We start from the raw sequence: 23257 nt of genomic DNA on the forward strand, positions 1-23257 counted from the left end.
CGCAGCCTGTTGGCTCTAGCGCGCGCCCTTTGCTCCCTGCAGCCTCCGGAGCAGCGCTCGAGGACAAGAGCTAACCGCCTTCCCCGCCCCCAGGCGCTGGCACGCGCCGCTTTCAGCTTTACCACCTCCCGGTCAACCAATATGGGGCAACAGGCGCGAGGCGGCAGCGGCTGCCCGCGCAACAGCCCCGCCCCTCAGGTGGGGCCGATGGGATTCCTGGAAGGGAGCGCTGTGGAAGTGCAGGGGAGGGGCGTGTCGGGATCCCCCTGCCCCGAGCGGCGGGCGGTGTCACTTACGCTCGGTGCAGTACTCGCCGGTCCAGCCCGGCAGGCAGGCCACGCTGCCGTCCGGCTCGCACACGTAGTGGCCGAAGGTGTCGTTGCGGCGCTTGCAGAGGCGGGAGCAGCTGTCCCCGTAGTAGTGCTCGCTGCAAATCACCCGGTAGGAGAACCGCAGCTGGGTCTGCGAGCTGCTCTGCACGTCCTGGGACCAGTTCTCGCCCACCGCCAGCGGCCGCTGGATCGCCACCTGACTGATCAGCCACTCCTCGGCCGGGGCCCGAGAACCTGCGGCACACACACAGCTCGGGCTCAGTGCTGCTGCGAGATACAGCCCCCTCCAGCTCCCCCGCACTGCATCCCCGAGCCAGTGCCACCCCCCAGTGCACCCCCAACCGGTGCCACCCCGCAGCGCATCTCATTGCCATCCCAGTGCTGTACCCTGACTCTATGCACCCCACAGTGCCATCTCCTCAACCAGTGCCACCCGCAACTGCTCAATGCAACTAGTGGCACCACCTCGGCTAAATATCAAAATGTTAAAGATTTCTAAAAACTAAACAATGCACGTTACTTTATCGATGTAATGGCACCGATCCTGATCCCAGTGATAGCATTACTATTTTTCCATTTAAATGAAAAAAGGACCAAGGTCGGGCCCGGAAACAGTGCATTAATCATAGCAACACGTAAACATCACTGTATTGTTTACGTCAGTTAAAGGGATAATTTATCTGACGTAACTGGAGGGACAATTTCAAAGAAGCATGGTGCATTCTGCCATTTGTTTGCATGCGATAGGGAAAAAGGCACACACAATGTGCTAATGCAAAGCATACCAGCGTGGAGTTCAGGAACAGCACTTCAGCTATTGTCTCCAGTATCAATGATTATTAACCATGAACCTAAGAGGCTTTGCAGAAAGCTTTTCAAAGTGAGAACAGTTGTGCTGTTGAAATATCCTTTTCCTCTATGTCAGAAAAACATCCCAAAGCCATTATTCCTTTTCCAAAGGGCGGAATTTGAAAAAGGTGTAAAATACAGGAAAAGGCAGTCATGACTTTTTGGCAGCCTTGTAGTTTTCTCACCAAAGAGCTCCTTTCTTTCCCACGCCAAAAATAAACTGGAGGAAACGCAATTGTGTTGGAGATTAGGTAGGGGACAAAATCAAAGCAAACCTGATGGATATCATTTAGGGAATAGCTCCCGATTGTAGGATAAAGCTAGCACCGAGATTATAGTATAAACATCGGAATTCAATAAGGTCAATTTAGTTTACTTTAAAACTTTTCTAGTGACGTTGACAGGTTAACTATTTCGGATTAGTTTACAGACAAGTATCGAATTTTAGGAAACGGTCGCCCCCTCGTGATTGCTAAGTGCAGTGTCATATTCACCTTCTGGAAGGTAATTTGCAGGAGCATGCCAGGCTTCAATGATCAGTGAGAAAGTTCCCTGCGAATGGAAACAAAACATAAGTGAGAGGAAGATACAGAATGTAAGACAAGCGAGATCTTGAGTTAGATTGATCAGAAAAGGTTTTGGTCTGTCACAGAGTCTTCCTTGCAGCTGAAACAATTGGGTGAAACAAGGAAACCGTAGTGCTGCCAGGTCGGAGATACACATTTTAATTAATCTAATTGCAGATAGCATTACTTTGTCCGAGTCAATGAAACGGAGCTTCCTTAGGGCTGTTTTCATCTCTTGGGAAAACGTTTCTCTTGTCTTTCACTGACAAGGGCATTTTATTTCTCTTTTGATGGTTAGAAGGTTTCTCTCAACCCCCCCCCCCCCCCACACACACACACGTTTTGTTGCATGCAAATTTTCCCAGCTTGCATGTATTTACATCTCTCTTCAAGTAATACTGACATCTATGCTTATAGACTGGATGCAATATTCCATCTCTTTCTTCTTTTCAATGAAGTTATGGAAATAAGTCTAAGGACGAAAGTAGTTTGTTTTCACTAAAGATTAACAGCGCACTCTGTTTAACCTTTTATCCCCCCTCCATAAAATTTAAATCATGTTTAAGGTGGGATCTCACCGGCCACGTGAAGTTGAAGGGTAACTTAATGGGGCTTCCAAATCTCTCCGTTTCTTTGACGCTGAAGGAGTTTACTCCCAGGACTGGTGTGACGATGCTCCCGAAAGTACAGGAACCCGGAGAGACCACTGCCTGAAAATGCTTCAGACAGACGCGAAAGAAGGTCCTACAGTGGGGCGAACACGGTTTTCCGCTAGCCAGGGACCCCTGGCTATTCGCAAACTCGTGCAGCTCCAGTTGGAAGACGCCAGAGCCGGACACCCTCTGCACAAAGAGGAGACATACAAAAGAGCCACATCAGCGCTTACCCCAGGTTTTGCCATACAACTGGCTTCCATCACCCAATTACATTTAGGACCACTCATTCAGTGAACCCCCCCTTTTTTCAATGCGTGATTACCTGCAGCAAAATCATTAACAGAAACGTCAAGCCAAAGATGCGCAAAGCTGCCATCCTCCTGTTATTCAAGGCTTCACACTTTTACTGGGAATTGGGTTTAATTTTCCTCCGATATTCCTCAATTGGTCCAAGTAAATGCTTCTTCCTTGAGACAAAAAGTCGTCACAGCAATTCAGCTAGAACACCCTGTCCTTCCAATTATTCCCCAAGCACCAGCAGAAAATGGAAGGTATAATCCAGGTGTTTAAACCATCCCCCTCTGGGAATTAATCCTGCAGCCAACGACCAAACTCTGATTGCTTTAGTCGCCTTTATAAACTCCAAAGCCGAGTGGATTTGGTGAGAGACGCACAGGGGGAGTGTTTAGTGTTGAACCGCTCCTCCTTCACCGGAGCTAACAGCGCTCAGTAAATGGAAAACTTGCTTCCCTTCGAGCTGTTTATATAGTTGCCTCTTGTCCTCGCAAGCTCATTATGTAAACTGTCAGTCAGACTCACGGGCGATCCCTCCCCCTTTTTCATCTTTCCTTTCTGGAAAAAGAACCAAATGTTGTGGAGAGCCCTCATATCCAGAATTAATACCCTGCTGCTGCTGCTGCTGCACTGACCACCAAGGAGTCGAGCTGATTATTAACAAGCCAAGCATCTGTTGAGATATTTACAGCACTCACACTGGGAGAGTTCCATCGAAAATCAGACGCTTTTCCAAGGAGAGAAGCTTCCAAAAGTAGCCAAACAATAGAGGCTAAAATATGAAAAATATGTTTTTTATTTTACCCTATCGCCATTCAGCTTCAAATTCCTCCCAGAGACAAACGATTGCTAAAGACAAACATTGCACAAAGTAGTACAGCCCTTTAGTGACGAAGTTACCTGCCTTGCCTACTTGTGGTGATAGCAGGTAGAAAGTAAAAGTAAAATCGTGCTTATACGAAATTGAAACACTGTAAATTTTATCACCGCTCTAAACTCCTGCAATTTTGCCTCTCCCTATCCTCCTGGGTCACACATGTTAATCTTGAGGTACACGTGCCGAAGGCCTCTGGGCATCTGAATTCGCTCTTTTAGTTATTTTTAATCACAATTAAGGAAATTCACCAGACAGTCAAGAGAGGGAGCAGAAAAAAATAAACAAACAACCACAAACCTCCATCCACATTCTCATTTGCTCTCTCAAGCTCAATTTGGTTATGTCTTTAATTTCTGCCTAACCGTTTAAAGAAGGGTCCTGTAACAGGTCACAAATCGGTTACAAAATCAAGCAAGCCATTTTGCTTCAAAAGCCTGGAATCCGTTTGCCCACGGCCACATTCATGTTGACAAGATAAACTCAGGTGAAGGAGACCTTCAGGGAAAGTTAAATCAAACTGGAACTGGGAAAATGTAAGATCGACTTGGATTATTTTGGGGACAAACCTAGCAAATCACTATAGAGTTTGTCAAACAGATTTTTAGTGGCTATTTTTGGGATAAGAGTTGTCCCCTGCTAGTTGTAAGGCTGGCGTGTGTCAGTAAAGCCGCCTGATTGCAATGTGTGCTTATTGTTGGGTCGCGTGTCCCTCATTAAAGCCAAGCACAGAGAAGGCCTTTCATGTGGCTTTTTATTTCAGCTTGTTAAAAGGAGGGGGTTGGGGGAAGATAAACCTTCAGCTGTATGATAATGAGGTCTTGCCACCTTTACACCACGGCCTAGCTCATAAGGCTATAACCCTTTCTGCTGCAGATCACCTGTATAACAACCAGTTGGTCCAGTCATTTGGAAAATGTTCTGTCAATCGGTGATACACTTTTATATAAAGGTGTTTCAATACAATTCGAACTCCCAAATCCACTCTCTCTGAAAAGCCCGGAACCTCGCTTATTTTGATGGGAGGAAACCGATAAATAGATGTGCGAATACGATCTAAACTGAGATGATTATTTAGCCTCATTCTTAGATTTTCATCAAGTCACTTGTTTTTAGAAGAGCTTTGGGACTTGGAACAGCAAAACTTGGGGGGCGAGGGAGGATAGAACTTTTGTGAAGAAATATCACTGCTACATTACAAATCTGAAATGCTCGAGAGGGGCAAATCGTCAATTTAGACGTGCCCAGCTGCAACCGAGAGTTGCTGAATTGCCTGGAATGGGCAGAACTGTAATTCCGGTATTCAGGTGGGTACTGAAAAATTGCTTGCCTCAAAAACCGGCGTAAATTTCTGCTGCATTTAGAGTCAGCTACTGAAAATAAAGACACGCTGAAATTCGAATCGTGGCGTTTACTCTTGAATTGAGGCCGGAATGATTCAGCACAAACACCCCCAAGTAGAAGGGCTAGCCCTGCAGGAGTGGAGCCGCTTTACACCGCACCTGTAGCATCTAAGACTGTTGTTCTCTTCTCGTCCCCAGTCGAGCGTGGTCCAGCAGCTGCTTTCTCCTATAGCACCAGTGAACTATAGACCGACTTTCTCCTTTTTTTTTTTTTGGTCCTTAACCCCTTCTGTACACTTTAGTCCTCTGAGGACTCTCTGGCTATGGTATGGTGCAAGGATTACAGAAGGATGTTTGATCAGGCACCTCAAAGCAAAGGGAAGACGTATTTGTGATGAGATATATACCAGGTATCTTACATAAGCACATAAGAGGGGCTGCAAGAGAGTAAGCCTTTGTCTCTCCGGATGAAATTGCCTAGTAAACAACTCGGAAGGAGGAATGTGCCAGAGCCTGATGAACGCGGAATTCTGCAGCGATCTGACTAGCAGCGCTCCGCTTCGCCAGCAGCAGCTTCAACTGTCAAAATCAAATCTGATGCTAATAGCTTCGGTACTAAATAAAATGAGAGGCCAGATAACATCAGTGCTTGATAAATGGTAATGAGTGCCTAACCTAGGGGAACAGAAGGGCTGTGGGGCTCTTTAATTCACTATTGAAAGGCTAGCTGGGTACTGCAGGCTCTAGCAGATGTTAGTATGTGTGTGTTTTGATTTTTGACTTGTATTGGAGGTTTATTAGGCTAACCAGAGCCACCCCACGCATGGCCACTTGGCCCAGGCACCATCTGGCACAAGCAGGACGGCGTGCAGGAACAGGGCATCGCATTGGTGCTGAAGATCCACAGGCAGCATCTACCATATGGACTCGGTCTATTCTTCCGAGCTAATGTAGGTTAAAGCAAGACAAGCTGATCTCTTCTTTTCACAGCTCCGCCAAAGCTCCCTGAAATCCTCCCAACGTGCACCTTTGCAGATAGAATTTCACATTGAATCTGAATGCTTTAGGCATCAGCTTCCCTGCATTGATCAAAATATTGTGATGGGAGTGTACTTTCCAGTCCCCTGAAATGTAACTGGTCTGTCTTTACCTACTTAGCGCGCCACTATTTTTAGTTTCAAACCTTTCCCTTATTTCTCTCCAACTGCCAGAAACTGGAATTGCTCATATTTCCCTAGTGTCCCCACAAAATAAATATTTCCGGGAACCCTGTTGGTACAAAACAGATGTAAAATCCTCCCTAAACGCCAGGGATTATTGTGATTGCAGCCATAAACGAGGTTGTAATAAAATAATAAATACGAAATATAATAGACCACCTGCTGCATGTTGACAAAAAAGTTTAGATAAAAAAGCTGCATTAATAGTATCAAGCAGCTGGGTCTAAAAGTTTACAGAGTGCAGGTGAGAAGCAGAGTTTCATCTAATTGTTTGTTTGTTTTCTACATACCGATTAACACGCATTCTTAGGTCATTTTAGAGTGCATTCTACGGTATCTTTTGTAGCACCCTTATAGGTTGGTCTCCGCTTTTTAGAAACTCTGATTTCAGAGGTTTATAACTTGGTCGTTGAATGCCATTTTTCATCTCAGGTGGATTATTCCTCCCCCACTTTCTCCAATCTATTGCTCAAGCCCTTGTAAAGCTCGAGACTAGGAAAATGGATAAGAAGGGATTTTGGATTTCTTTTTATCTCCCAAATTTATTTATTTTTAAAAAATCAGTTCGGTTCCTATCCCTCCAAGATTTACACTCATGCTTAACTTTAAGCAGAAGTCCCACTGAAGTTAATTATGTGGTAAGTGTTTGTAGGCTCGAGGCCTTAATTTGTTTTTTAAAAATGATTTTTGCAGAAAGTGTTTTTATGTAAAGAAATTGGAGTCAATTAATATGGTGAGGAGAAAGCGCTTTGAAATTACAGATATGTTTACTTTGCTTAATAGCTACAATGCATATAGGAAACTACTTACATTATGCACATTATTTTTACTAATTTTCATAATTGGCTTGTTATTTACACAATACATGGGTAGATGTTTACGTAAGGACATAATGTTTTGTAAACTATTAAATTCCAGTGGAGCCAATCGGATTACATTGCTCGTTTATAGATCCTTGGGAGACGCACTATATACAAAACTTTCAAAGTATTTTTAATTATTTAACTATTTTTAATTATTTAATCAAATTATTTTTAAAGCTCAGCGGAGTAACCAATCTTTAACGTCCTGCTCCAGCATCCAACATGTTCAGCTATTCACAGTTTTAGAGCACTGTTCACCAATGTTATACTTTCAAAGTTTAGTAGCTGCCATTTTATATCAGATGAAATTCAAACATGGCATATTAGTTGCCAGGCCAAATGCATTTACCCTACAAAACAATAATTGTTCTTTTAATTAATCTAGTACTGGTGAAAGGTACCAGACTGCTCAAGTTTTCTATTCACAGAACAAGTAATCATAGCAGTGGGAAAGAAAAATAATGTAAATTTACCCAGGCTGCCCTTCTCATCCCCAAGGATCTTTGTGTTCAGTTTCCATCTCCTCCTCCTCCTCCTCCTCCTCTCTCTCTCTCTCTCTCGGTGAAATTCACCTCTGTTTTGAGGGAAGCATAAGGCCTGTGCATCATTTAAGTCCAGGTTAAGCCCTGTGTTGAGGGTTTAAGTGGCATTGCAGGAGTACAGAGGTCTTGTGCTGACTCTGACAATGATGTAAACGGATTCGGTGTGTTATGTAATGTGGACTGCTCAGCAACTCATTTCACATAGGTCAGTGCATAACCATTAAAAAAATCAGCTTCTGGTCACTATTGGGCACTGGTTACTACTGACCTCTTCATTGTGATCACTCAGCAGAATTCACACCAGTGCCCTAGATTTGAGAAATTATGTTTCTCAGTAACAGTATTCTGAATTACTTAGTATTATTTGTTTTTGGCTATATACTTTATACTTATCTCGGGGTTTCAGATGATTTTTTTTAACCTCTAAGCCAAAATTGGCAAGACAATAATTAATATGTAGCAAGGCCTTTTATTATTTTGAAAAACAAAACCCGACGAATTTGTGATATCACCAACATGTGTACTGTTATAACCAGGTACGGTTGGGTTAGGGTAGCCATTATAAGAGCTTGTTTTGTCTTCTAGCATGCATGACCCATCAGAATTTGCTTCTGGCATGCGCTGGAGAGACCATTCGAATTCCAAGGCTGCATTTTTCCTTTGCTAATTTTCAAAGAAACTGGTATAACTATATTGAATGTTATGAGTATCCAAGTTAGTTTCATGAGCATTGTCTCCTCTTCATCTACTGGACTAGCCTGGAAATCCTTCAGGAGCAAGAAAAGGAGAGGGACAGACAAGAGAGGGGAAGGAGGGAGGGGGGGGGGGAGAGAGAGAGAGAGAGAGACTGAAAAAGAAGTGTGAAAATGACATAAAAGGTGGGAAGTAAGAGCAGTATTAGACCAGACACTGGTTACTAACCTTCATTCCCCCAAGACTCTCACTGAAGATTATGTGGGCCACCAAAATTAGTATTTTGCTGCCATAATCTTCTTTATTATATATACTGGACTACTAAATTTTAGATTAATTACGTCATATCTCAAGTGGGCTGCTGGAATCTCAGTGGGACTTTGACTGTGTCAACAATATTGACCAATATTCCCTACAGAAATAAACAACGTGCTGCTTAAAACTTGATACTCTATGGTACCACACATTTAAAAAAAAAAAAAAGACACAACTGAATCCAGAGGTCCAACTGCTCCACTTCATTGTACGCCGGGGATGTAGGCTGGGGGAAGGACTTGGGAAGGAGGAAGAGGTAGCTCAACCTTAACCACAGTGAAGCCTTTCTGTAGGGATCGAGATCCACAGGTCAGAAGGACCGGGGGACAGACACATCCCTTCCCAAACCTGTGGGGCAAAGCAGCACAAGCTAACTCTGATGCCATCTGCAGGTTTCCCCACCGCGCTCTGAATCATTCCCCGAGTGATTGGGAGCCAGTGTTACTCCTTCCGTTTTCATGCTGCCAAAAGGGGACTGAAAGGTCAGGAGGCCGCGCAGGGGTCTGCACAAACGGCTCTGGCCACTAGAGGATCTCCCAAACGCTGAGCCCCCCACAGTTACCTCCACTGGTGGTGGCAAGGCAACCCCCCTTCTCTCCCCCCAGAAGAAGACTGGAGAGGAAACACCATGAGAACAAACTCATGGAGCCTTCTCCTCCTTGCACAGGGAAGCAATGGAGGTTACTTGTATCCTGCAGAAGGGGAATCGGGCCCAGGGAGTCCCCCAGATCTACATGGGAATAACCTGAATAGGATAATGTGAGGCCCATATCTTTTAAACGAGGCATTATTTTAATTCAGAGGGCAATGGAAAGAATGGCAAGAAAAAAAGGGCAAATCAGGCCACTCCCTGGGTCGGGATACGTTTCTCCCTCTGGAAGTGTCTTATAGGATTGCTAAAGAGCCCTGGGGTGGAGGGAAGCCAGCGGCAGCACAGCGTCTGAATCCACCATGCTTCCAACGCGTAGGTGTGCTGGGAAGCAGCACTTAGGAGAGCTACCGGGTGTAGTTATTCCAAAAGCCACTAAAACAAGGGTCTTTTTCACTCAGTGTTTTTACAGTGTCCTGCACATGGGCCCCCAACACTGAACGGGCCTTCCAGGCGCTGCTCTAATGTAGATAATAGTAACGTGGCTGGGACTGATTTTTCAACGCAGAGCTTCAGGCTCCAGCTCCAGGTGGTTAAAATAAAAGGGAAGCTATAGTCTCAGTGAAGTCAATAGGTCTTCGTTCCTAAATGGACCTAGCAGGATTTGACACATCTCTTCGGTTCTCCCGCTAATCTCACCCACAAGAGGGGAGAGCACAGAGCTTTCTCTATAACATAAAGCAGAATATTTTGGTCACTGTTTCCCTTCCTCGGGGTTTCCATGGAAGGAGAGCACAGGGCTCTTTTTATTAGTTTCAATCGGTACTTATAGAGGTTTTTGTTTGATTTCGGGGAGTAAATAAAGTGTACTCCTTTGCTAACTCGCTGGATTCAGAGTCCTTTTCAAGTTTTATCTATGCCCTCGTATTTCACATTATTTTCCAGTGCAAGATTGTGCACAATCAGCTTTCCACATTTTTAACCATGTTTGAGCAGATTTAATGCTTATGAAAGTGCAGGACTAAAACCACTGTCTTGATCCAGGAACCTGCCTAGTAGCAAGTGCTTTGCAAACGTCTTCACTTAGAACCACGTTCTGCCCTGTTGTACCGCCCATATGTACATCATTGGGCTCAATGGGATTGCATGGGGGAAAGGGAGTGGTTAACCCTAGCAGAACGTGGTTGGAAAATGTTCCTAGGGACGCATTCTGCCCTTGGTTACCCCTCTGCAACCTCATGGACTTTATAGAAGTTCCCTATAGGGACATAGGAATTGCCATACCAGATCAGTAGTCTGTCTAGTTCAGTATCCAGTCTCTGACGAGAGCCAGACCCAGCTGTTGCAAAAGAAGGTGCACAGGTGTAACCGAAGGCAAAATCTGGCATTGCCTTACATATCTGATTTTCAACATTGATGCTCCACCAGTCCCCCGAATCTCCTGAGCAGAGACTATACAAAAAATGTGTTGATTTCTGATGTGCTCAGTCTGGGACTAGTTTTAGACCAAACGCATTTTCACTCGTACTAGCCTTCTGAACCCAGCTCTCCAAAGGTGAAAAATGCTAACCCAAAGCACCAGACCGGACAGAAATGAACAAATAATTAGTATTTTTAATCTCTTCCCAAAGAAAGTGGGGGTTATCCATGGAAAAAGTCAGAATCACACTAATACATACATTTCCTTGCCTAAATTTAATTTCTTTCTATCTAAACTGGTACAACATTTTCTCTAAATAATGGATAAGTAGCACATGCTGGTCTCCTGCCAGAGTTGTAAAATCTTTCCATGTAACCGTAACATTTAAATATATATATATATATATATTTGGAAATTTATAAATCTACTAAACATTTCTTTCCTATAATAATTTATTTTTGTTTCACGTGGGTAATTAGAGGCAGGTCCATTAGTGAGTAAGCAGTGAGGCAGACCGACTGTTAAGCTTATACAGGTAAATAATGTAAACAGGTGCACAGAGTATACTTTTCTAATAACTTGTGTAAATACCATTTTTTGTAGGTTTACATTTGTAGGTGTCTGAGACATCTGAAGGAATAAACTAATTCCAAGCAGCCTCTTTCAGCAGTGGTTAATCAAATTAGTCATAATGATCTAATGGAGCACCCCCTCCCTATGAAGATTAGATTTTGTCGTGTACCTTGAATGTTTTTATTGGTAACAGTCCCTCTTTCTCCTATGCACGGATTCATTCTGTGGTTTGGCTCTCCTCATCTCTTTTTAAACCCTTAGTTAGAAAGTTGCCCATCTATTCAGTGCTCACACACCAAGTTCCATGTGCACAGATTCACTTTGTGAGCTGGATTCCCTGATGGCTTTTAAACCCCTTAGTTAAAAAGTTGCACATCTATTCAGTGCTGACATACACCGAGGGACAGGGGGAAAAGTCCCACTTGCTTGTTTTGTTTCAGTCTAAATGTCCATAGCACAGAGCATCTCTCCGGGGAGAGCAGCTCCGAGGGGTGTTAATGTGGTCGATTTGGGGTACAAATGTTTGGAAATGTTTCCTGATTTGCACAGAAGGAGGGGAGATTTGCAAACTGTTGCTACCACATGGCTCCTCCATTCTGTCCATTCTCATTGTAATGAGGACGGCGCGTGCCTCATCTGCTCCAGGGGAGCTGCCACGAGCCAGCCAAGCACGCCACGTGCCAACTGGGACAACAAGGCCCAGCCCAGCCTGGCATGCAGACACCAGGCAGCAGCAGCAAGGAAAGGAGGCACAAAGGGCACCTGCAGACCCGGCAGCTGCAGGGAGCACAGCAAACCTTAGAAGAGGAGCCAGCTTTCCTTTAACACTTGCCACTTATCCCCTTTAAAGCCATCCCAGCTTGAGTTGCTGTGTTTTTTATTCCGATCTGTGTCTGTTTAACAGCAAGCAAGGCATGTAAATATCACACGGACGGAGGATGTGACCAGCCTCTGAATGGGAAGTTTAGACTTCATTTCACCGGCTGTCGCTTCCCCTACCTCGCACCTGCAGACCTATGGCTCGATCCGCTTATCAGGACTCGAGCCCTGGTGTCTTTTACTCTAGCTAATAGCGTGATAGGTGCAAGTAGCACACCCCCAAAGTGCCCCTTGGAAGAAAGCGACCCGTCTAGATATAAACCCGGCAAGAAAATTCTAACAATTGAAACAGCTCTCTCTTGCTACGGGGTACAACTCGGGCTGGGTTTAGTTACAACACGTGGGTGTGTCAATTCACCTATTGTTATTCAGAGCTTAACCCATAAAATAAGAACATTTCTATTAAATGGTATAACGATTACCATTGAAGCTTTGGCTCCAAATCGATGGCTTCTTTTCCATACAAATGCCTACTTATGCTTTTATGTTCTCCATCTGTTTGTAGCTAACACCTGCCATTCAATAAATCGATTTACAATTTAATGTAACAGCTTCCCGGGACATTTTTTCATGCCAGATGCCACAGCAGTTCCAAACCTTTACCCCTTCCCCCATCCCTACCCCAAACCACAGCCCCCACCATCAACTACCCATCGGTGTTCACAGCTGAAAAGAGGGAGTCTTAATCAAGAGAAATCCGTAGCCAGATACCGCAGGATATAAAGTCGGTGCCAACAATGGGCTTTTTCATTTAAAGGCTAACACAACAGAGAGCTTCATCCTCACGGTCCCTTTCCTTCAATCACATTAGCTCTCTGAACATTGCGGGGGCTATAAAGTGCCTTTCCCATGGCTGGACCAGTACAACTCATCACTACGTGTGTGCACGAAAATTTATGACACTGATGAGCTAAAGGAGAAGGAATCGTCTGTATAAGCAACTTTGATCCCTGGTTTTCGGGATACGAGCGCTGGGAAATTCGTGTGTTTTAATAACGACCGATACTTTGCATGATGTAAGGAAACGGGATTAAGAAATCCAGTGTACCTGCGTGTGTACACGTACACACACACACGTAAAATCAGTGGAACTACTCGGGTGTGAGTAACTGCTAGCCAGTGTGAGCAAGAGGCTCGCAAACTGTCCATAAATAATGACTGGGTGACCCGTCGTTCTTGTTTTCCTTTTCCAGTATCACCACCATAGCATAGATCGACCCCCACCCTCCCTCCGCCCCGCCAGTACATGCTGCCAAAGGTTGGCATGTTGATATGCGACGTGCTCCCTGCATTTGTTAACCCTGCCTACAGGGGACTGGATCCTTCTGAACCGCGAGCGCAGCTTTCCTTTGGCATCCTTGGAGGCAGTTTGCGGCAGTTGAATTTATGATGCGCTGGGTTGGTGCCGTTTGCTGGTAACGGGGAAGCAGCAATGCCCTGGGGTGGTGCGGACCTCGCTCTCCGCAAAGCCCGGCGCTGGTGATCCTGTTTGGTAGATCACCAGCCATCCTCCCCTCGTGGCTGTTTCTGCGGGGGCTGCACCCCGCAGCTCAGAGCCTTTCTCTGACCTTTTCCCACTCTCAGATTCGGGATTATTAGGCGGCTCCTGAGTGCAGCCTTGCTCCAGCGGGTGCAACCGCTGCCAGAGCCAATGCAGCGCAAGGAAGGCTCGCTGGGCAGCAGGATTAACCTAGTTAGGGGGTTCTGGACGCTGCCGTGAAGGGTGCCGCCGGCTGAAATGATTAAGAGCAAAAGAAGCGGGCACTCGTCGAACGGGTTTGCTTACCCCCAGATAGCAGCTCTGTCCTACAGTCGGGTTCTATAGGCAGACCTGCTTAGCTTGGCATTGTCTGCGCAGGTCATGTTATAGCTGTGAAAATCAGACTGAATTATGCTGAAGGGATGATTAACAAAAGGTGTTAAGTAGGGTGTTTCCTCTAGGTTACCCAGGTGGAGATGAAAGACAAACCTACCTAATAAGTAAAGACAACTCTATCTAGCTATGCTATCAAGCAAGTGAAAACAACACAAGTGTGTGTGTGGAGGGTGGGTACAGGGAGGGTGAGGGTGTGCTGGCTGGCCGATGAAGGGAGGTTGGTGGCTGGTTGTCAGAGTTCCACTCATTTTAATACTGCTGAGATGTCATTTAATTGTATTTAGTGTAAATTAATTAAGTTAGGATGCCTAGCACGCTGGAAAGGCATCTTTATTATTTTTAATCTAAAGAAATTTATACAAATAAATCAATCCAAAAAGGTTATCTATTTTCTCAGCTACACGTGTGTCATTCTTTATGTGCTTCAGTATCGATGAGGGGTAAATTTTGCAAAAGCAGGACACGTAGGAACCTGAGTTTACTGAAAATCTATGGGAAAGTCCCGTAGATTTCCCCTCCCCCTCCAGACATACCACTATATCAAACCCCCTGAAAATGTGAGATAGTTTGATTCCAGAGTCAATTTAGGAGCTCAGGTTCCATCTCTAATACAAGGAGGCTTCAAACCCTTGTCAAGAAAACCTCAAAAGTTAGCCATGCACAAATTCTGCACAAACACCACACATGCTGCTCAAATGGGGCATGATCACGAGCAAGATAGTGGACTCATTCACCAAGAACCAGACTCATTCACCAGAACAGCTGGAATATCACTGTCATCATCATACACAACAAAGAACAAGTTGATGCCGTTCTGAGCAGCCATAACTTTGGATACAAATGAGGGGAGCAAAATAGCACTAAACTAAAATAGCCAAATACAGCAGAGTAATGAAGGAGACAGTGGCAGCAACCCTCACATAATGAGGGGCCACAACATATCTCTGATATTGTCCACACTCATAAGACTCATACACTGGACTGTTAGAAGATGTATTGGTGTCTGGCATGGTTTTGCAGGGATTTTGCTGCACTCTTTCATCCCCTGTGCCTTGTGGGTAGCCAAGCCATTAGAATCAGCAGCTGCTGAGCACCTGGGACTGATTTCCTGATGACATTTGGAGGCCAAATTCACTGTTGGCATAAGCAGGCACAGCTCAGTTGGAGTCAATAGTGTTGCACCTGCTTATGCCAGTGGAGAAATTGGACCAAGGTGGTTTTGTAACTTTCCATTGCCGTACATTGCCAAAAGTGATAGTGCAGGGTTTTAAAATGCCATTGAATATTTGTGTGTGTCTGCACTTGCTAAAATCTTTGCATTGGCAGTAGAACCACCAACAGCCAAAACTGAAAGAGAGAGAGAGAGGATAGATAATAAAAGAGAAAATATCATAATGCCATTACATAAATCCATGGTACGCTTACGCCTTGCATATTGCATGCAGTTCTGGTTGCTCGATTTCAAAAAAGATATGTTAAAATTGGAAAAGGTACAGAGAAGGGCAACAAAAATGACTAGCGGTATGGAACAGCTTCCATATGAGGAGAGATTAAAAAGACTGGGACTGTTCAACTTAGAAAAGAGATGACTAAGGTGGGATATGATAGAGGTCCATAAAATCTTGACTGGTGTGGAGAAAGTGAATGGGGAAGTGTTATTTACCCCTACACAACATGCAAATCAGGGGTCACCCAATGAAATTAACAGGCAGTAGGTTTAAAACAAACAGAAGTATTTCTTCACACAACGCACAGTTGACCTGTGGAACTCATTGCTAGGAGATGTTGTGAAGGGCAAAACCATAACAGGATTCAAAACAGAATTAGATAAGGTCATGGAGGATAGGTGCATCAATGGGTATTAGCCAAGATGGTCTGGGATGCAACCCCATTCTTAAGGCATCCCTAAACCTCTGACTGCCAAAAGCTGGGTCTAGATCACAGGGAGTGGATCACTTTAAATGCCCTATTCTGTTCATTCCCTCTGAAGCATCTGGTACTGGCCATTTTCGGAAGACAGGATACTGGGCTAGATGGACTATTGGTCTGACCCAGTATGGCCGTTCTTATGATTTATAATAAGGAGCAGCTGTCTTAATAATCCATCAGAAACAATTGGCCAGATGGAGTCACTCAAGAGAGACGTGAACTAGGACTGCCACCAGTTCCATTATTTCTGGGATTGTCCTTATTTTAAGAAGGTGATCCCACAGCCTGAAAGAATTGCTTGTGGATGTTCTTAGGTATCTTCTGGGGCTCATGAGGCAACCTCAGGTGAAGATTTTGCATCATGACATGATGACATTTTGACATGACGATGTTTTCCTTTCTATTTTAGAATCAACTCTGTAAGGGGAAACTAAATATCTGATGCATTGCGCAGGAAAATTAAATAAATAAAACAATAAGCCTGATGCACAATGACTGAATTAGCCTCTGTAGGTCTTTACAAAGCCCACCCCTCCCACTATGGTTGGGATGATCAATGCAGCAGTGTATCCAATGCCCCTCTTCCTCCCCTCCCCTCCCTCGGCCCATCTTTGCCTCTCTGCTTTTTGTCCATGTGTTTGTGCTGCTGTGCGGGGAGCTTGTGCAGAGCAGCCTTTGTGCACTCTATTGGATCTGCTGTATAAGGGCCCTACTCAAGTCACATAGGAAGGGCTGGATTTGCTCTTTGTGCGCATTGTTTTTTAGGGTGCAAAGGAAGAAACTGTAGCTGTAATTAACATTACAATTAACTGGAAATGAACGTTCACGCCAATGACTGATGTTTGGTATCAGGGGCTTAAATCATGCACCACGAGGGAAGAAAATATATATACATTATGTACCGAAAAAAATATGCAGAGCCTTCATGTAGACTATATAGCAATGCTAGATCCATTAGGATGGTAAGAACTGTGTTCTAAGAGATGGGAGTCTTCTATCTACCCACAGACAAGGTACAGCATGTGTAAGCTGTACCTAGTCAATGTGCCTGATCTCGCAGCACAGACCACATCAAGGTATGAAAGGGCTGCTCAGTGTCCGATGGTCCAGTCAATTCTTAGCCTCACTGGTGAGACTGCTACCCAGGGGCCAATTAGTGTCAATGGAAGTGATGAATTTTGTGCTGTGGACACCCGGGGCATGAAATGATCAAACTCACTTCACACAGACCATTGAATACCTAGCAGATGCTAGCAATTTTCAGTCACTACCAACTTTGGCTGGTTTCATACTAGAGCTATAGGTATAAGATTCTACATTTCATTACCAGGCCTCTGACCCATCAAGTCTCCCAGGTGTGTTCTTTAAACAAGATCTTGCAAGTTTCTTCAACTAATTTGATAGACTAAAGAAAGCAGGTAGTGGCTCAGTAAGTGAATGTACTGTAATAACTACAGTCAGCAGTGATGAAAGATGCAACACCCTAGCATACCAAAAAGCATCATGTGTTGAATTTGTTGGTAAAACAAAGTATTTCCAACTCTTACTGAGCCTACAGAGGCCACAAGCCTATGGACTGGAAGAGTCTGCTGAATTTACACAGCAATTTCTCGAACTATGTGACCACAGGATCACCAAGTCAGACTTTTCTTTCCCTTCACATTGACCTGTGCTGCCAGTGCACACACAGAAAGTGGGGAGCTGGAATTCTGTTGTCAACTAGCATCCTGGTAACTCTGACATTGTTTATATTAAGCACTGGTAAATTGTGTGACCATCCAGATCCATCTTCCTTATGTCACCAGGCCAACTGCAGAAGACAGGAAATTGGAGGCCTGAGAGGCTCAACTGAGATCAGGGACCCATTCTGTTAGGTCATGTACATACCCATAGTAAAAGAGAACCTCTTTCCCAAAGAGAAAGGTGAAGTGATTTGCCCAAGGTCATGCAATGGTAGAACTGTACTAGATTTTATCTCTAGTAAAATCTGAAACTTTGTGGAAAATCTAGAGGAAATCACCTTTCAAATTATGTATGGCACAACCTCTGACTCCTAATAGCTTGTAAAGAGTACCCATCACCCCATTTATATGTTTAGAATGCCCACTAATGGATATGGTGGTGGATCATTAGGCTTCTGAAATATTTTTGGGTTTTATTAGGAGATCTCATAGTGAACCCTTGAACAATCAGTTTAAGGACAGAAGGCAGATTTCCTCACATTCAGTTTTACATGAATGTTTTGCTGGTCAGATGCCAAGATACTGAACACTTTAGACATCCAGTGCGTTCATTGTCTAAGATCCAGCAAACTCTTCAGCTTTCAGTGCCTGAAATTCACACAAAGGTGGTGGAAAGTCTTTGGGGTGTCTCATGAAGCTGGGACACATGCAGGTACAAAACTGGAAAATGAGTGCCACTTAATGATGAGCTGTATGACAAAGTCACTCTGCATACAATTCGGTACCAATGCTTATTATAATGCTTGCTTATTTTGCTGCAAAAGAGGTTGGCCACATTTTCACATGTCCTCTGCAGTTAAATGCTGCTTCTGGCCTTTTGCTAGAAACAATCATGGTTAATGATTTTTTTGGGCGGATTTTTCAAATCAACAAATATAATGAAAATTAGGGCCTATTTCCAGTTTTTCAGTATTTCTGGCTGCATCATTTACACCACAGCTACCACCCTACAGCGTAATAACAGTGGGGATGCTGCTACAGTCTTGGTGCTGTTGGCTGGTGTGTTAACCATCATGTTATCTGACCTTTCTCAGAGCAGATGTCCATTCCATGGAGGTTAAAATGTCAGTGGTTGGTGATGCCCTGCATATACTAGCACTCCCACAGTTGCTGCCATCAGTGGAGCTGTACTGGGAATAGCACTGATGGAAAATTTTAGAAGACAGAACCTTACTATAGATAAGGCTGTAGTGTACTACTTGCTTGCTTTCCTTTGGGTTATTCCTGATGTGAGCGGACACAGTCGATTGGGCACATATGGTAAAGCTTCCAGTAGCCCTCTAATCCACCAAACACTTTTTGCAGTGGGTGTGCTTTAAAAGTTGTTTGTGGTTTTAGAGATATTACTGATGTTAGTGGATAAGAATAGGGAATCCATCTCTCTCAGGTACTTACATAGCCTCCATTATCACAGCATCTGAAAGCTTTGCAGTCTTTAATATATTTATCCTCACAGCACCCTGGTGAGGTAAGGAATTGCTGTTATCCCCATTTTACAAGTGGGACACTGAGGGACAGAGCCTCTAAGTGACTTGGAAGTCTGTGGTATAGCAGGAACTAGAATCCCAATCTTTAACCTAGTGCCCTAGCCTCTGACCAGGCTTCTTCTATATCTACAGAGGTATTCATGGCAATATCTCTGAAACCTTTGCTATCTTAAAAACTGAAGTGAACATTTTATGCCCCCTGTAGCTTGTGCTGGTCCATCTGCTTTGCCCTGCTGACGTGTCCTGCTGAAGGGACTCAGGTGGATGGCATAGCTCAAGTCAGTCAGTGTCAGGAGGCCATGGGTTAAGCCCAGATGCAGGACTTCCCCTCGGCAGGATGTATTTTGTCAGTTGACTCATTTCAGCAGCTAGTGCACTGGCAGGATGAGACAAGCAAGGAGAAGAGAGACAACAAGGCTGAGAAGAAAAGAGGAGACAATTGTTATTCTTTATTATTGGTACTGCAGTTGCGCCAGGAGGCCCCAAGTGAGATCATACATTGGGCTAGGCATTGTACAATCATCTACAAGTGACACTCTCTGCCCCAAAGTGCTTACTGTCTAAAAGCTGGAGAGTGAGGGAGGTGGGAATGGAGGAGGAAAGACTAGAATGTACTGAGGTGGAGAAAAAAGGAGGTGAGAGACAATGAGGGAGATAGTAAAGGCAGAAGAGGAGCACAGAGAGAGACAGGCAGAAAGCAGGAGAGGAGAGGCTGAGACAGAAGGGAATAAAAAGATGTGGACAGGAGCCATTTGGCCAGAAACAGCACCACTTGTCAATGAGAAACTGGAGATGCTGTCAGCTGATTTTGGCATCTGGAAGTGACAAGGGCAAAAGGAAAGGACTGAGTTGCCCTAACAAAGGAACACTGAAACCAATATACGAAGAGCAAGGAGATAGGGATGGAGGGGAAAGGGTGTCCAATGCTCCCAGATTAGAAAGGGTTCCAAAGTGTCCTTGAGGCCCCAAACTAAGTGACTCATATTCACAAATAAGGATCTCAAGCAAATTCCTGTGTTATGTAGGAGGTCAGACTTGATTATGATAATGTTTTTTTAAGGGCTTAAAAATCTTAAAAAACAAATAAAAATAAAATAAAAACAAACAAACAATGCCCAGACCCCCAGGCATGCCCTATGAAATTAATTTCTTCCTTTGGTGTGCATGTTTCTCTCCACTTTATTCTAAAATAAATGAGCGTTAGCACACAGACATACAATATCCTGTGAAACCTAAATAGGATCTTGTTTGCTCTCTCTCCAGTGTAATGACTTGAAACCCAAACTTTTGCCTCTTCATTTGTACATCAATGTATACCAGTTTTCAACACAAGTCTTTAGCTCTGGCTATAAACAGCTTATGTGCACAGCTGTCTGACATATGAATAATTGAAAGTCACGTTTGATTTTTTTTAAATTGATTTTTTCCCATTAATCTTTAAAATTAACTCTGTTTGAGCAATGCTTCAAAGTCTGTTAGCAAAGACAATTACAAGGGCTTCACATATGGAACCATACACAAATTAATTATAGCCCTGCTACAAAACACCATAGAAAAAGGACACTTAAGGAGAAGGAAATTTTTTAGCAAAAAAGAGGCTGTTGATGAAAATAATACATTTGAGTTTTGGGGCATATAAAGATTAAACACCAAACATTGTCATTTCAGTTTAAAAACGAAGAAATGTTATTGATGCTCAGGGATTGCTGATATTTTGAAAGGCATGGTTCGGAATCAGCTGCAGTATCTGCTTAAAACCGATGATCAGATGCCACATCTGATCTCACTCACAGCAGTTTTGCTCTGGTCCATTGGCTTCTGTGGAAATGCGACTTATTTATATTGGTGTAACTGAGAGCAGGTCAAGGCTTCCACGCTTTATAACTGGTCCCCACTGTGTGCCTAAGTAGCTTCCAAAGCTCTCCCTTGCCAACACCCAAACTCAGAAAAGCTGTATCTTGTGTCATGAGTCCCCTAAACTTCAGTCGGCAAGAAGCGCTTTAGTATTGTGTTTAATAAACCCCTATTGGATACTTTGTTGATGAGTGCCATAGAAATGCCTATATATTGAATGAATGAAATGAGATTTGTTTCTGACAGTTAACACAACATCAGCGGTTCATGATTCAAGTGACAATTATATCATTCACCAAAGCCATGTTTTCCTTGAATTTAGTGCTGCGGAAAGGCTCTGGATTGATAGCTTTGCAGATTGATGTCTTCCTGTTAGCCCTAGACCACGTAAGGCACTGGCTACAGCAGCAGTGAAAGCTACTCCACACTGCTCTCTCTGCCAATGTGCCTCCAGCCTGACCTGGAGGAACTCACTGGAAGGTATAAACTGTTAACTGAGCTCACCAACAAGGGCTCTAGTTGCAGTGGCAGGTTTTGTGAGGTGGACATACAGCCATTGGGAATGGGACAGAGACTCAAACTCATCTCACGTAGGCCAGCTAATAACCACCAGATGGTAACAACTTTTGGCCATTGCCCCCTTGGGCTGGATTTGAAGTGGTGGCCTAGAAGAGAAAGATTCCGTGTACCATTACCTGTTCCTTGAGCCAGCCTATGCCCGCTGGTGATCTTGTTTGCTGGTTGATGAGCAATTCATTTTAGGATAGTTATTCATTTGGGGTGGCTGAACCCAAACAGGTATGAGGTTTAGCTGCAAATTCAAAACCCCAGATCCCACCAAAGATGGCAGTGCTGTGATTTAAGTGTTGTTATATCAAGGCATGATGTCACATATTTGAGTCCATTAAACTCAAACCTGAGATGTTCAGATTTAAGTCTGGCCAAGTCAAAAAGGGCTGGTTTGAGTTAGGCTCACACTTTTTTCTGAATGATTCATCCTGTCCTATTAAAATTATATGGTGACCTGGAGATGTCAGTTCAGGAGATGACGAGAGAGGTGCCATGACTGATTCAGGACATAATTCTCTCCTCTGATTTATTCGTCAAAATTCACATCCATTCTTCCAAACTCCATTAAATATTCTGCCCTTGTTCTGCATGAAGAACTCCTGCTGATTTCATGGGGCTTCTGCTCTGGGGAATCAAGTGGAGAATATGCAATAGAGTTCTGCAGTGCAGATCCAAGTGCAGAATTTTGCCCTTAAACACGCAACAAACACCCATGAAATGCTTTACATTGAGTAGATTATTTTTTCCAGGCCAGCAGAAGGACTCTACCTTAAAGACTCTATTCTCCAGCCGTTATAAGTGAATGATGAAAGCTGGTCTGGCAAGCAGTGGTGCAAGTAGAAATCATTTCTTGCTGGTACTGCACTCATGGAGGGACACAAGGGGGGGCACGTGACCTCCCCACGTGACCCTCCATGTGATTCCTTCCCACCCCACCCCCAGCCCAGGGTCCCCAGGGTCCCTGTCCCTTCCGACACCCCCCTTACCTGTCTAAAATTTTACAACTGCATCTGTTAAGCAGATGCAGTTGTAAAATGATGCTTTGGGCCCCTGGTGCCACCTGTACTTCCAGGTGTCATTGAGGATCCAGCAGCACCCCAAATTGAAAACTTCTTAAATGAAAGAAGAATAGGAAGGACAATCACCCCACTTTCCCTTAACACACTATCAGTGCCTCCCTTATGTCCAAACTAAGCTTCTGTCAGCTTACCTTTATCTAAGGGTATGTTCACTACCAACGTTAAAGTGCTGCCATGGCAGTGCTTTAACATGGCTGTGTAGTCACGGCACCAGTGCTGGGAGAGAGCTCTCCTAGCGCTATAAAAAAATCCACCCCCATGAAGGGAGTAGCTTCCAGCGCTGAGAACATGTTTCCTAGCACTAGTGTACTGTCTACACTGCTGAGCGAGAAAGTTTCAGCACTGTAAAGTGGCAGTGTAGACAAGGCCTAAGTATTGCTCTCTGCCAGGCACTAAGAAAGCAAAGATGCTGCGCCATCTGGATTTGATGGAAAAGAGGCATAGAACTCTGTGTGCCTTGTGCATCTTGATAGAACTACAGCCCAAATTGTTTTATTATTTTCCTCAGCATGACATACAGGAGGGGCAATCAAAATCAGTCTGGCAGAATGTGCATGAGAACTGTCTCTGGACAGATAAGCAATTGATCAAAATCACATTCTCTTGGGGCCAAATCCTGTTCCCACTGAGATCAAAAGGAGTTTTGCTATTGAGTTCAATGGGAACAAGCTTTGACATTTGGAGAGGAAAGAACAAAACGACTCAAGTAAGG

At 44.2% G+C, this 23257-nt stretch overlaps 1 protein-coding gene across 1 annotated transcript in view; it reads right to left on the bottom strand.

Moving 5' to 3' along the window:
• Window positions 1-3113, bottom strand: part of DLL4 (delta like canonical Notch ligand 4) — a 15605-nt gene extending 12492 nt beyond the window's left edge. Inside the window, exons 1-5 of the mRNA XM_026651259.1 lie at window positions 2726-3113; window positions 2326-2589; window positions 1676-1733; window positions 297-566; window positions 76-125 (exon numbers count right to left, since the gene is read on the bottom strand). Of these exons, the coding sequence (XP_026507044.1) occupies window positions 76-125; window positions 297-566; window positions 1676-1733; window positions 2326-2589; window positions 2726-2779 (696 nt within the window). The 5' untranslated portion in view covers window positions 2780-3113. The remainder of the gene's footprint in view (window positions 1-75; window positions 126-296; window positions 567-1675; window positions 1734-2325; window positions 2590-2725) is intronic.
• Between the last annotated feature and the right edge of the window lie 20144 nt (window positions 3114-23257).

This window comes from Terrapene carolina, unplaced genomic scaffold, assembly GCF_002925995.2.
Source record: "Terrapene carolina triunguis isolate 2854851 unplaced genomic scaffold, T_m_triunguis-2.0 Scaffold96, whole genome shotgun sequence".
Lineage (NCBI taxonomy): Eukaryota > Metazoa > Chordata > Testudines > Emydidae > Terrapene > Terrapene triunguis.